This window comes from Papaver somniferum, chromosome 11 (genome assembly GCF_003573695.1).
Source record: "Papaver somniferum cultivar HN1 chromosome 11, ASM357369v1, whole genome shotgun sequence".
In the NCBI taxonomy this organism is placed as follows: Eukaryota; Viridiplantae; Streptophyta; class Magnoliopsida; order Ranunculales; family Papaveraceae; genus Papaver; species Papaver somniferum.
In genome coordinates this window covers 11,977,041-11,989,228 of record NC_039368.1, presented here as the reverse complement: position 1 = coordinate 11,989,228, position 12,188 = coordinate 11,977,041, and the positions used below count along the sequence as shown (strand labels likewise).

The 12,188-nt window shown below is 35.8% G+C and overlaps 3 protein-coding genes across 4 annotated transcripts; 2 read left to right on the top strand and 1 right to left on the bottom strand.

Annotated features, from left to right (window-relative positions):
• Nucleotides 1–2,010: 2,010 nt before the first annotated feature.
• On the top strand, nucleotides 2,011–6,887 carry LOC113322068 (1-(5-phosphoribosyl)-5-[(5-phosphoribosylamino)methylideneamino] imidazole-4-carboxamide isomerase, chloroplastic-like). 2 transcript variants are annotated; one of them, XM_026570080.1, is made up of 9 exons: nucleotides 2,011–2,157; nucleotides 4,549–4,688; nucleotides 4,770–4,828; nucleotides 4,931–5,138; nucleotides 5,543–5,628; nucleotides 5,781–5,882; nucleotides 6,022–6,155; nucleotides 6,336–6,384; nucleotides 6,563–6,887. In XM_026570080.1, the coding sequence occupies exons 2-9, from the start codon at nucleotides 4,559–4,561 to the stop codon at nucleotides 6,740–6,742; spliced, it is 948 nt and encodes a 315-aa protein (XP_026425865.1). In that variant the 5' UTR covers nucleotides 2,011–2,157; nucleotides 4,549–4,558; the 3' UTR covers nucleotides 6,743–6,887. The 2 variants fall into 2 exon arrangements, with proteins under 2 accessions (XP_026425865.1, XP_026425866.1); XM_026570081.1 differs by lacking the exon at nucleotides 2,011–2,157 and adding an exon at nucleotides 2,474–2,534.
• Nucleotides 6,888–7,071: 184 nt separating this feature from the next.
• LOC113322067 (heme-binding-like protein At3g10130, chloroplastic) lies at nucleotides 7,072–8,984 on the top strand. The gene is made up of 8 exons (XM_026570079.1): nucleotides 7,072–7,358; nucleotides 7,451–7,537; nucleotides 7,643–7,713; nucleotides 7,820–7,921; nucleotides 8,009–8,113; nucleotides 8,201–8,336; nucleotides 8,448–8,557; nucleotides 8,647–8,984. Exons 1-8 carry the CDS (start codon nucleotides 7,073–7,075, stop codon nucleotides 8,719–8,721), a joined length of 972 nt encoding a protein of 323 aa, XP_026425864.1. The 5' UTR covers nucleotide 7,072; the 3' UTR covers nucleotides 8,722–8,984.
• On the bottom strand, nucleotides 8,863–11,168 carry LOC113322069 (probable calcium-binding protein CML48). The gene is made up of 5 exons (XM_026570083.1): nucleotides 10,607–11,168; nucleotides 10,473–10,519; nucleotides 9,491–9,666; nucleotides 9,383–9,401; nucleotides 8,863–9,247 (listed from the first exon to the last, which is right to left on the bottom strand). The coding sequence occupies exons 1-5, from the start codon at nucleotides 11,007–11,009 to the stop codon at nucleotides 9,140–9,142; spliced, it is 753 nt and encodes a 250-aa protein (XP_026425868.1). The 5' UTR covers nucleotides 11,010–11,168; the 3' UTR covers nucleotides 8,863–9,139.
• Between the last annotated feature and the right edge of the window lie 1,020 nt (nucleotides 11,169–12,188).

Here is a 12,188-nt window from a genome sequence, read left to right as displayed (position 1 = left end):
CAACACTTTCTCTCTTGGGGTCCCCTTACATTAAACATTTTTCACCATGGTGATGATAGTCCAATTTCACTAATTCACAAATTGACACATCTTATAATTTCACAATAAAAACATTTGAGATAATCAATAGCTATTCATGAAGAAAAAAAAAGCAAGCCAATAAAAAATAACAACATGATGAACGAAACCCTAATTTTTTATTTGGTTGAATTTGGAAACCATTACCTACAAAATCAAAAATACGCGATTTACCTGCTCCAAATGTTGTTTAACGATCAGGACTTGAAAACACAAAAGAAACGGAGTTGAAAAAAGAGATGATGGTTATGATGTAAATCAGCTCAAACTGAGAAAAGAAGTCCATGAAAGTAAGGAAGACCTTACCTGATGTGATACTGTAATCAAAATCTATGCAACCAGTGCCTCGCAATCATCAAGAAAACTCCCAGAAATGGGTTTTACATTGTTACCAAATACCCCATGCTAAGAAATAAAACCCAAACTTCCAAAATTAGCTAAATACTTGTGTAAAATTTAACAAACTTCCTGAAACAGATATTAAGAAAATTTGATGATACATGTGATACTACATATATACAGGCATATATGAATGATTCTAAAAATACCTCATTTGTGTCGCTTGGAAACAGATTTTTCTGAAACTTTTTTCTGGAAATTTCGCCTAAAAATAGCTTTTTATTCTTGAATATCTTGGAATATTTCTCTTCAATAACCTTTTTTTTTTATCAAATTCCTGTTCTAAAAGACAAAAAATACTCCCGAAAAAAAAGCTAAAATTAATCAAAACTGAATAACAAAGAGGAAAATCTTGAACCGAAATTTTAAATAAGGAAGAGACACAGGGAGCGAAAATATACCTCACCTGTAAGAACATGCGTTAACAAAAAATAAAAATAAACCCATAAAAATAAAACCATAACGTAAGTGATTTGCCATTATGAATATTAAACTGACCAACAAAACATGAAAAAAAAAGAAGGAAAAACTTACAGCAAACGATATCGGAACAAGCTAGGAGGAGGCGATGAGAGAATACGAAATAGCGTAGTTTTTATAGATACTCTCGTACTTATCATGACCTGTATTTACCGTATATACATTTCTCACTCCAAGCAGCACACGTGTTAGCGGTAGTTTAAAGGACTATAATATAAGAAATCTTAAATTTTCCAAATTTACATATCTGTATCTATCTGATTCAAGTAAAAATCTTTTGATAAAGATTATATACTTTCATAATGTTAACATATTTATGGTCATTATTATTATATATATGTATCTTTCTTCGGTTTAAAAATGTAGCCTACATATCATAAGCAGATATTCGTCGTATTATAACCCAAGAACCTATGTTAAGAAACAAATCTTAGAATTTTCGGAAGTTCTTAGATTTCATTCTTGATTCTCTATTTTTATATCACGGATTTTTTTCAAAGAATTTCTTTTTTTCTTTATATAAAAGTCAGCGTTTTTTTTTCCGATATAAACATCCACGTTTTTTTTCTTCCATTTTTCGGACAGTCAATCCGAAGGTCCAGATTTTATTAAAATCATGTACACGCGGTGTAAGAATCTACTAAGCTATTACTCGTTTTGGAACGTCAGATCGAGCTAATTTTATTAAAAATTAACGGCCACGAAATATAAGGGGGTATAAGTTGCTTTTCAGCCAATCAGGAGTAAGGGTTTTGTTCACCGGCCAATGAGAGGGGAGGTTACCGCAACTCTCGACGTGGGGGAAAAAACTGTCTTAGTCTTATTTTTTTCATTGTTTTTCGAAACTGTGGGGGAAAAAATTTGACCGTAAAAAGGCCTTGCGATTAAGTTCGCACGGATCGGCTCTGCTTACGGTGTCAAAACTGTAGAAATGAAATTGGAATGTCGTGTTTGAAGTTAAAGCCTAGCGGATTGCTTGTTTTTATCCGACGCAACTGACCCGATTGAATCTGACTCACCAAAATCTGATTTAATTTATTATTTTTGAATCTGATTCACATTATCTACCTCAAATATTATAAAATAGTATGTGTGCCAAAATAAAATGAAATGGGTGCCCTACGATAATTCCAAATTTTAAAAGTGACTAGCGTACCAATCTGAAGTGAAGAAGGTGGGTTCTTTCTCTGCTGAAACAAGGTATGTTCACTCCCAACCTCCTCTATCTGTCGATTTCTCTTCCATGAAGGTGGGGTTCATCTTTGCAGAAAGTTTTGGAGAACACTTAACTTTGATAGGAAACTGTTTGATGAAATGATTGTTAGGACTTCAGTAGTAGAGCCAAATACAGTTGAGTTAGGAATGCACACATACTGTTTGATACAAGTACTCATCTAGAAATACTTATGAGGGTTTGGCAAGGAAGCATGAATATTGTTTTAGTGATTCGTTGAGGACATGATTTTTTAGTGTAATGTTTTTGGAACACTTCAACAAATAATGTCGTTCAAAAAGTTCAATCAGAAATGCCGACGTACTTAACATGATATCTGTTTCTATTCACAGAGCTTAAAAAGGTATGCGTTCTAGAATTTTATATGATAATTTTATCTTCAGTTGTTTCTTTAGTTGTGTGGAACTCATAGTAGTAGCATTCATTGGCAGAGATGAGAACCTTTGCGTTTCATTTGTCATATATACATGTTTTTATCATTGTGCCTGTCAATTGCTAACCTACCAGACATTCGATCTCTTCCGGGATGTGAGTGATGTGATGTAACTCTTTGTTCATAGCTTAGCTTTTTCAGCTAAAGGTGGTCCAGTATTTGTTAATTCTTGTCGAAATTAAGTGTCACCTATTTAAAGGATTACACAAACAATGATATGAATTAACCCGGTTGCAGTGCCAATTTTTTTTTTTTGAATGTCACCTATTCAATTTTGTTAGCATCTTCTTGTAGCGGTCAATTTTACGTTGACATTTGATATAGCTGGAGATTACGGTGTCATCTATTTGTAGCTAATAGAAATTTGGGTTACATGTGGACTTGGAAAACTGGGAAGAATAGGATTTGCTAAAACACTAAGAGTATCTTACTTAATCTGTTAATCAAGAATATGAATGCAAGTTTTAAAACCAGGCCTACACTAGTGGCTTAATTTTGTTTTATTTTCCAGTGGTAGCCCGTTTTAGTACCTGCGTTGGAATTCCATTTTTTGGAATTCAAGCATTTTATATCTTGTTGGATAATGTATTTAAATCTTTACCAGATGCATTTCCTGGTCGATTAGTTCAGTGTCCATTTCACATTCCGGGACCCGAGATCGATTCTGGTGAACCTATAATGTCTAAAAGAATCACTAGAAGTCCATGAATTTCATCAACAGAAGAACATTTAGGGAAATTTCACAATTTGTTATGCTGTCAGATGAGCAATCCATGGGACCTACTATAAATTTACCTTCTAGAATTTTTGATGTACAAAATGAAGCCATTAGCTGTTAGATGTCATAAGTATACAAATCTGAAGATGCCTTTTCCGGCACTTCATAATTGTTACGATAAATCTACTGAAAGTAAAGTAGATGAAGATTTAAGTGGTTCGATCTTAAAGATCTACGCGCACTATGGGTTTGGTGTTTTTCCGTTAACGGAGTTTTAGGTTACAGAGAGTTTACATTATTTCTCATGAGAGAGGAAGTGTACAAGAGGACATAGATCTTTAAGGTTGAACCACTTAAATCTCTGTCTACTTTACTTTCAGTAGCTTTATCTATCTTTCATACTCAAGTTTGTGGGTCGCGGGAATACTGCTGTTTCATAATCTTTGCATGTAAAATCTTGTTTTGCTAAGTGATCATTTCCTCCTGAATGTTTCATGAAGCTAGTCTTTACTTGTTCTTGACTCACATTTTAGTTAAAGTAACTATAAGTACTTAAAGAAATTAATCTCCCGACATTTGTTCAATCACGTCACTGCTTTGTATTGTCTTGTACTTATAAGTTATAACTCTTATTCAGGTTAAATCGTCTATTCAATTAAGGGAGTGTGGTTTAGAAAGTGCAGTCAGACTACTTTGATTGCTTAAAGTTGTTTCTATCAAATTTCTGTTATGTGTCCACTTCTCATTTTTTCCTACTTTCTGTGGCGGGGAGCTATTTGTGGTTGTTCTTAAAAGCTCCATATTTTCATTTTGCACCTGGGTTGAGTTTCTAATATGGAATAGATGCCATTGTGGTACTAGTAGCAGTAGTAGTTTTAATGTTATTATTAGAAGACAATAAGCATAATTCAGTGGCATCTTCTGGGTCTAGTGCTTATTTTCTTCTCCACCTTGTTACTACCGTTATTAGTACTGTCATAGTCTTCCAACTCCATAACTCTGCAGGATGCCTCGGTAAAATCTAGATCATGATGATTACCGTTTCTACTTCTTTGGCCTAAGCAGCTCAGAAGGGATGGGTTTCTTATGGAGCTGATGAACAGATACAGCTGACATATAATGTGCATTGAAATGTGATTCAGTTTGTTGTATTCTTATTAGCAGAAAGTTGCTGAATTTTGTTTGAACGTGGCTCTGATTTTTCAGGTTTTGAAATATGATGAATTCATCTCAAGTAGGAAGTGTTTCAAAATCAGAACTAAGCTCACTTTATAGAATTTCAGATTCCGCAATATACAAAGTCAAGAAGCGAAGTTTTGTTAGGGTTTTGCCATCAGCAAAATCAAGTATGTCTGGGTTTCACATGTTTGACGATGAAGATTTACTACTTTCAATGCTTTTAGTAACTTGGGTTTTGTTGTTTGCAGAATCTTATTCATCAATTCAGTGTAGTGTTAGTTTTCGACCTTGTATTGATATACACAAGGTAAATCCATTCGATTGATTCATTCATTATTTGATGTATTAACACTGGATTCCTGAATTGGTTTGATGATTCTTCGGCTGAAACAAAATTGAAATGTAACAGGGGAAAGTGAAACAAATTGTCGGATCCACTCTTAAAGACACAAAGGAAGGTGCATCTGATATGGTTACAAATTTTGTATCAGATAAGTCAGCAGGGGAGTTTGCAAATTTGTACAAAATGTATGGTCTTACAGGTGGTCATGTAATAATGCTTGGTGCAGATCCCTTGAGCCAATCTGCAGGAATTGAAGCACTACGTGCTTACCCAGGTAAAATCATTGTGTCTTGTTATAGTTTGTGCTCTCTTTTTAATTGAAGTCTTATATTAAACATGTGTATCAGATTCTGTGCTTAAAGATAAAGGTTGTCCGTTGTTTGGTAACTGAGTAACAAATTTGCATTAAAAAAATTGAGTTAGCAGTGAAATTTTTTATTCCCTCTGCACGAATTTAGTTGGTTAAACTTCATGCTAAATTGCTAACTAACTCATGTTAATATCAAGTTTTGCCGCAGCACCCCCTGATAATTACATTTAATCAATGGAATTGTTTTTTTTGGAAATTATGTGCATTAATAAGTTGTTAGACTGTTTCTATCTTTATGAGTTAAGAGTATGTTTAAACTTATAGATTTTTCCTCTGCTGAACTTACTGCGACGAATGGTAACTTCTAGGTGGTCTGCAAATTGGAGGTGGAATCAATTCAGACAATGCTTTGAGTTATTTAGATGAGGGGGCTTCCCATGTTATAGTTACTTCGGTATGTGACCTGTATATGGTGTTAAAACCATTTACTTTCCCTTCAATAATCCAAAGACCATAACCTTTTCTTCTTGTTGGGCAGATAGACTTCATCTTTTTAAGGAAGTTTTCATCCCTTGTTTATACAATTGTTTTCCATTTTTGTGTCAGTATGTCTTCAACAATGGGCAAATGGAACTTGAAAGGCTCAAAGATCTCGTCCGCGTGGTCGGAAAAAAGAGGCTTGTCCTGGATCTAAGCTGCAGAAAGAAGGTATTTCAGTTCTTTATTATGTTCAGTCCATGGATTTTATCTAAATGTCCATTGTGCTCAGCATTCCGAAAGAAACTAGATCTTTTAATTGGAGTCATTCTAATTTAAGCTACCCATGTGCAACAATATCCATGTGCAGAATGGGAAATATGCAGTTGTGACTGACAGATGGCAGAAGTTCAGTGATTTGTATGTCGATCAGCAAACATTGGATTTCCTTGCAACTTACGCTGACGAGTTTCTAGTTCATGGAGTTGATGTTGAGGGGAAAAGGTTAGGTTGTCTTACTTTTACACCTTCTCTTTATATAGCAATATCTCCACTGAAAAGTCCTAGACTGAGGTAACTCTATAAGATGGATCTTGAAAGACGATGCCTGGCCCCTATAAGGAATTCCGTATCTGTATACGTTTCCTCAAAGATGGTTATTGAATCTTCTCAAATAAATTTCAGGCTTGGAATTGATGAAGAGCTGGTTGCCCTGCTTGGACAACACTCACCCGTATGTTACTTTTCATCTCTGATTTTTTCTATAATGTTCATCCTCCCTCAATCCTAAAATGATCTGTGTTCCTTTCGCAATGACCTAAAATGCTGTTAAGATTTTTCTCATACGCATATCTATCGTTGGTTGTAATAATTTTGTGTGCATCTAAGAAATATAATGGTGTACAATACAGATCCCAGTAACTTATGCTGGTGGAGTCACAACAATGGCTGATTTGGAAAGGATAAAAGTGGCAGGGATGGGACGTGTAGATGTTACTGTTGGAAGTGCGTTGGATATTTTCGGAGGTGATATAGCCTACGCAGATGTTGTGGCTTGGCACAAGAAACAGGAAGCTTCTGTTGTTTCGTGAAACCATTTGTATTTGAAATTTCTACGTAAAACGCTTGCTTAGTAGATTTATGTTGGACAAGAATTCTTGCTTGTTTCAAATTTGCAGTAATGTTGGTGTGGATTACATATATTTTTATTGAGAATACTGACCCCTTCAGAATTCAGAATCTCTTCAGAGAAAACTCTCCTTTCTGGGAGATGAGATGATAAACTTCCTTACGGTGCTGCGTTTGGTTCACAGTGAGTAAACGTGGGTAAAGAAAAGAAGGTGACCAACTCATGAGGAATTGCCCCACTTTATGAGAAATATCCTGGCAAAAATGAGTGGATAACGTAGTTCCATACCTCCATGTGGTGTACAAATTGCAGAAGATGTTCAATTGCCATAACAAATTTGACCGGCGAAATTAAAATGATTTTGTGCAACCCATATCTCCCGGCCAATGAGTTGGTCTTTCACGGAACCAGTTCGGCTGCTCTTCCGCGGATGGCTAGAAGAAGGCATACCATTGTTACAGTATCGGCGAGTACTACAAAAACCATGGCAGCTTCAAAGACGAAGATATCTGCCAACGAAGCTCGAATTTCTCTCGTTCTCGCATTAGCTTCTCAGGCTTCATCTCTTTCCCAGCGATGTAAACATTTTTAATTACTAAGCAAATTCATTTATTTATTGTTGCAAGTGTTTTGTTTTTTCTTACCCACAGTGTTTGGTTTTGGTTTTCAGTTGTGTTGGAACTGGCCACAGAATCGGCAAAATATCTATTTCCAAAGAGATTCGGAGCTCAGAACTTAGAAGAAGCTTTGATGTCAGGTTCCATTGCTTGCTCGTCTAATCTTTTATGGAACTTTTTGTACTCTGAATATTCATTTGTTGTTCATCAAAACTCTCCTAATTCTGTTGCTGTTGAATTTTTAGTTCCTGATCTTGAAACTGTCAAGTTTACTGTGCTGACCCGCGCTGAACAATACGAAATAAGAGAAATGGAGGTACTTTCTTGTCCTCTGAGTGCATATGAGATCTTAAATTCTCAATTTGGGTTGGGTTGCATACAAATTAGAGTTTTACATTTTGGTTGTTAACACTCTGGGACAGTCATATTTCATAGCAGAGACGGCAATGCCAGGGAAGAACGGGTTTGATTTCGATGGCTCATCGCGTTCTTTTAATGCCTTGGCTGGGTATATTTTCGGCGAGGTATGGCAACTAAATACAGTACCAAAGAATCTCTATTACTTTAGAAACATGTTTAAACTCTTGCATTGTTAATGTTACTTTCATCAGAATACAACCAACAACAAAATGGAGATGACTACGCCTGTAATTACCCGAAAACCTCAATCTGATGGTGAAAAGATGGCGATGACAACACCAGTAATAACAAAGTTGGTAAGTTACTTCAAATTGGCTTCCTTTCTCAAGACTATATCAAGTTGATATCAACTTCATTTAATTTCGGGTTCTTCTTGTTTGCAGTCGGAAAACAAAGATAAATGGCAAATGTCATTTATCCTGCCCTCCAAGTATGGCGCGGATTTGCCAATACCGAAAGACCCTTCTGTTAGAATCACAAAGGTGCCAAACAAAATTGTTGCAGTATCTGCCTTTTCAGGTATTTCTTCTTCATATACCCCCATCAAATTGACAATTGAAGAATTTTCCTAGAATTGCTGCAGCATTGTCCAACACTTCTCCAAACCAACTTGTTTTCATCTCGTGTCAGGTTTTGTTACCGACGAAGACGTTATTAAGCGTGAATCAAAATTACGTAATGCTTTAAGGAGCAACACTGAATTTCAAGTAAAAGATGACGCAGTCGTGGAAGTTGCACAGGTAAACTCTGACAAACTTAAAAACCTAGTCTTTTATATCCTCTGCCTTAAAAGTCACTTAATCTATTTTATGTGTTGATATACTTACAGTACAACCCGCCTTTCACTCTTCCTTTTGCACGACGGAACGAGATTGCGCTGGAACTTGAAAGGAAGCAGGAATAACTAGTCAACCAGCCCTGCAAATTGAGATTACAATGCACACTGAAGCGAAAGTGAGAAAACTTCCTATGCTATTGAGAACCCTTGGGTCCAGTAAGGTAATGGTGTATATAACTATACGACTCCTCTTATAAGATAGATTTGTACAGAACTGCAGAAAATATATGTTTTCTTTTGCTAATAAGTCTGTGTTTCTCATGTACAAGTATGCAAAATAAAATAACTGATCAACACGAATTTGAAAAGACAACGATACATTTCATATATACTTCCAATTTTCCAGACATGGTGAACACAAAAAGGTGTCAGCAAATACAGTACATCTTGAACCAAAGAATTGTCTACTACAGGAAAAGGTCATCTATTCTATGTTAGAGATACAAACTGACAGATCCTCACAAACAGAAAGATGGGAAAAGTATCAATACGATACAAGAAATGGCATGATCATTGTCATGAATGTTTCGTAGGAGAGTGTTGCTGAACCTGTGTAGCGAGGATCCTTCTCCTTGAACTTCTCAGTTAAACCCTACAAAGAAAACACAACAGGTCAGAACAGAATGCCTATTCAGAAGGAATCAAGCCAAGCAAACCATCTACATCTAAATCCTCATAAGAGGAAACGTCATAGGCAGAACAAAATCATGGAATTTCAATGACTCACCTTCACAATCATCCCACACCTGCACAAACGTCCAGCCAGACGAACTAATTAGATATATGTCAACAACGAAACAACACATATCTTTTAATCAAAAGAACAGACACTTACTCGACAAAGCTGTCAAAATTAAGTTCACCCCTTCTTCCAGAACCGTCATCATACTTTGATATAAGTAATTGAAGAACAGAAGGTGGGACTGCATATCCAAGACTGAGCAGCGCATCCTTTAGTTCCATCGAGTCGATTTTCCCACTTCGATCTCTATCAAATCTCTCAAAAATACCCTAATAAAAGCAACACCAAAAATGAATCAATGTCCATTTCAACCATATCTTAGGTGGCCGAAGGCCATATATGACGCAAGTGTTAAAATTCCATTAACCCTCACCGCTATCACAAACTCTGATTGTTATCCTTCAGGCTAAGCAACCTCTATTCATGAATAACCGGCCCAAATGTCTAATTCTTAGTCAAGTAAAATTTCCGTATTTGGACCATAAGTACAAGCAAATTTTAAGTACAACGACATTCAAAACAACACCAAAAATCAATTCATATTTCCATTTCAAAGCATCCTGATGAGCTGATTAAAGAATACAACTAAGTCTTAGGTGGCCGCCATATTTCACCATAAAGCCTCACCCTTGTCACAAGCTCTGATTGTTATTTTTCAGCTAAGCAACACAACTCATGAATATTCAACTCAAACAGCCTAAATCTTAGTCAATTGGAACTTTTTATTTGGCTCATAAGTAGAAACGATATTAAGTAAGCGGAAACGGGGCAAGGTAATTTTGTGTGTTGTACATTTAGATTGATGAAGTAGTGTCTGATAGGGGGACTGGGGGACTTTTCAAAGGGAAGAAACTTCAGTTTAGTTCCAGTGGCGGGGCTCCCGGAGCATTGTAATTCAGAAGAAGGGTGAGGCTTTGGCAAACATAAATTCAGAGCTAAAAACACAGGTATACCCAAGTAGTTCTAAAATGAATAGTGCTTTGAAGCATTGACAACATTTATAGACTCCTTGACAAACCTATTTCAGTCCCATAAACACAATGCAAACAAAAATTGAAGCAAAAAATCAACTTACTCGCCATTGTCCAAGACAACTCCAAAGTGCAGCAAATTCATTAGGTCCTGCAACATCAACATTCAATAAAAGACCCGTTTTTTCCAATCTCTCCATAACTCAACAATTCACATCAAGAATCAAAAAATTCTTACCAATTCGAAGAGGGTCATAAGTATTTTTGAACAAGAACATAAGCAATCGAACAGTTCTAAGACTAAATTTCTGATACCCAAACGAAAGAGCTTCTTGTAATTCCCTTTCATCAATAAATCCACTTCTATCTTTATCTACTGTATGAAAACTCCTGATAATTTCTGAATTTGTTCCTTGTGGAAAACTCACCCCGCCATAAATCGAAGCTGGTGGTGGTGCTGGAGGATATCCTCCTGATGACCCATACCCATATCCAGAAGAAGATGGGGGATAGCCCAGTTGTTGTCCGTTGTACCTGTGTGAAGTAGAAGATGATTGCTGCTGGTCATATGATTCAGGTAAAGCAGGTGCTGATGGTGGTGCGTAATGAGAAGAAGAGTAAGGACTATTGAAAGACGACATTAATGGCGGCTGAACAAACTCTTTGAGATGGGTTTTTTGAACGATGATACTACAATTTTAAGGTCGGAGGTTTTAAAGAGTTGATTTGTTTAATGGCTAAGCTTTGAGATTTGCGATTGACTTCTGAATTTTTCTGCTTTTTGTCTGTAAATCTTGATTATTAAATAGTAAATCAAAGACAAGAAGAAAAGTACAGAAGAGTAGACTATTTAAATACTGTGAAAACGTAACCGCGTGGCAAAGTCGGAATTTGGATCCTTATCTTAATTATCATACACGTGGTGGCGCCTTCGTAGCGAAGTTACGGAAATAGTACGCGCCATGGGACAACGGTACTTATGTGTCTGATTCGGTGCACACTGTTTTAGAAACCGCCTTGACCATTTGAATTTTTAGCATACATTGCCTAATCAAATGAAAAATCAGATTATGAGACTGCATATATTGGATTCCGGCTCAGGAAAACTGATTTTTCATTTTATTAGTTTCACTAAAAAAAAGGTCAACAATTTTTTTTTTAATTTAAATATCACTATTTTTGAAACAGAACAAATACATCAAAGGGGATGTGATATTTTTATATCAAATAAATATATCGGATGTTCTTGAAACTAACCACTTTAAAATCACTTTGTATCATATGTTGGATTCTATCTTATGTGTACTTTGGTATCTACTTTGTACCCTCCCACATAATCTGGTTTTCCTAATAGTAATTGTTAGAAGTTGTCGATGTAGTTTTAGGAAAGTTCCAGAATTTTCTAGAATCATCTAGGCGTTTTCCTTATTTTGGTATAGCTAGAGGTTTCCTGATTTAGTTAAACTCAAGGTTTTCTTTTGTAGTTATTGTTTAGGTTTCCTAGTATAACTCATATACTTGGAAGACAAGTTTGTAACCTATATAAATAGGTGTACAAGTCCTAAGGAAAAACACACACAACAGTTTAAAGAAGAATTTTCAAAGTTAGAGAATTTTAGGGTTTAGAACGTTTGTTTATAGAGAATTAGTTTGGTGATTGTGAACAACAACCTGCTGCTCATAGTTGTGGTTTAATTCTCTGTAATTTATTCTAATAAGAGTTGATCGTAGCCGTTTGTGGACGCAGGCATATTGCCGAACCACGTTAAATCTTGTGTCTTTCTTTGTTTCGTTTAGTGCATCTTATTTCTGTTTTCTTT

Coding starts and splice junctions, on each gene's coding strand:
- LOC113322068 (XM_026570080.1), top strand. CDS start 4,559: ATGATGAATTCATCTCAAGTAGGAAGTGTTTCAAAATCAGAACTAAGC. Junction 4,689..4,769: donor TTTGCCATCAGCAAAATCAA/GTATGTCTGGGT, acceptor TGTTGTTTGCAG/AATCTTATTCATCAATTCAG. Junction 6,385..6,562: donor TGCTTGGACAACACTCACCC/GTATGTTACTTT, acceptor TGTACAATACAG/ATCCCAGTAACTTATGCTGG.
- LOC113322067 (XM_026570079.1), top strand. CDS start 7,073: ATGTGGTGTACAAATTGCAGAAGATGTTCAATTGCCATAACAAATTTG. Junction 7,922..8,008: donor CTGGGTATATTTTCGGCGAG/GTATGGCAACTA, acceptor TACTTTCATCAG/AATACAACCAACAACAAAAT. Junction 8,558..8,646: donor CAGTCGTGGAAGTTGCACAG/GTAAACTCTGAC, acceptor ATATACTTACAG/TACAACCCGCCTTTCACTCT.
- LOC113322069 (XM_026570083.1), bottom strand. CDS start 11,009: ATGTCGTCTTTCAATAGTCCTTACTCTTCTTCTCATTACGCACCACCA. Junction 10,520..10,606: donor TTATGACCCTCTTCGAATTG/GTAAGAATTTTT, acceptor TTGATGTTGCAG/GACCTAATGAATTTGCTGCA. Junction 9,667..10,472: donor GTTGTCTTGGACAATGGCGA/GTAAGTTGATTT, acceptor TGCTTTTATTAG/GGTATTTTTGAGAGATTTGA.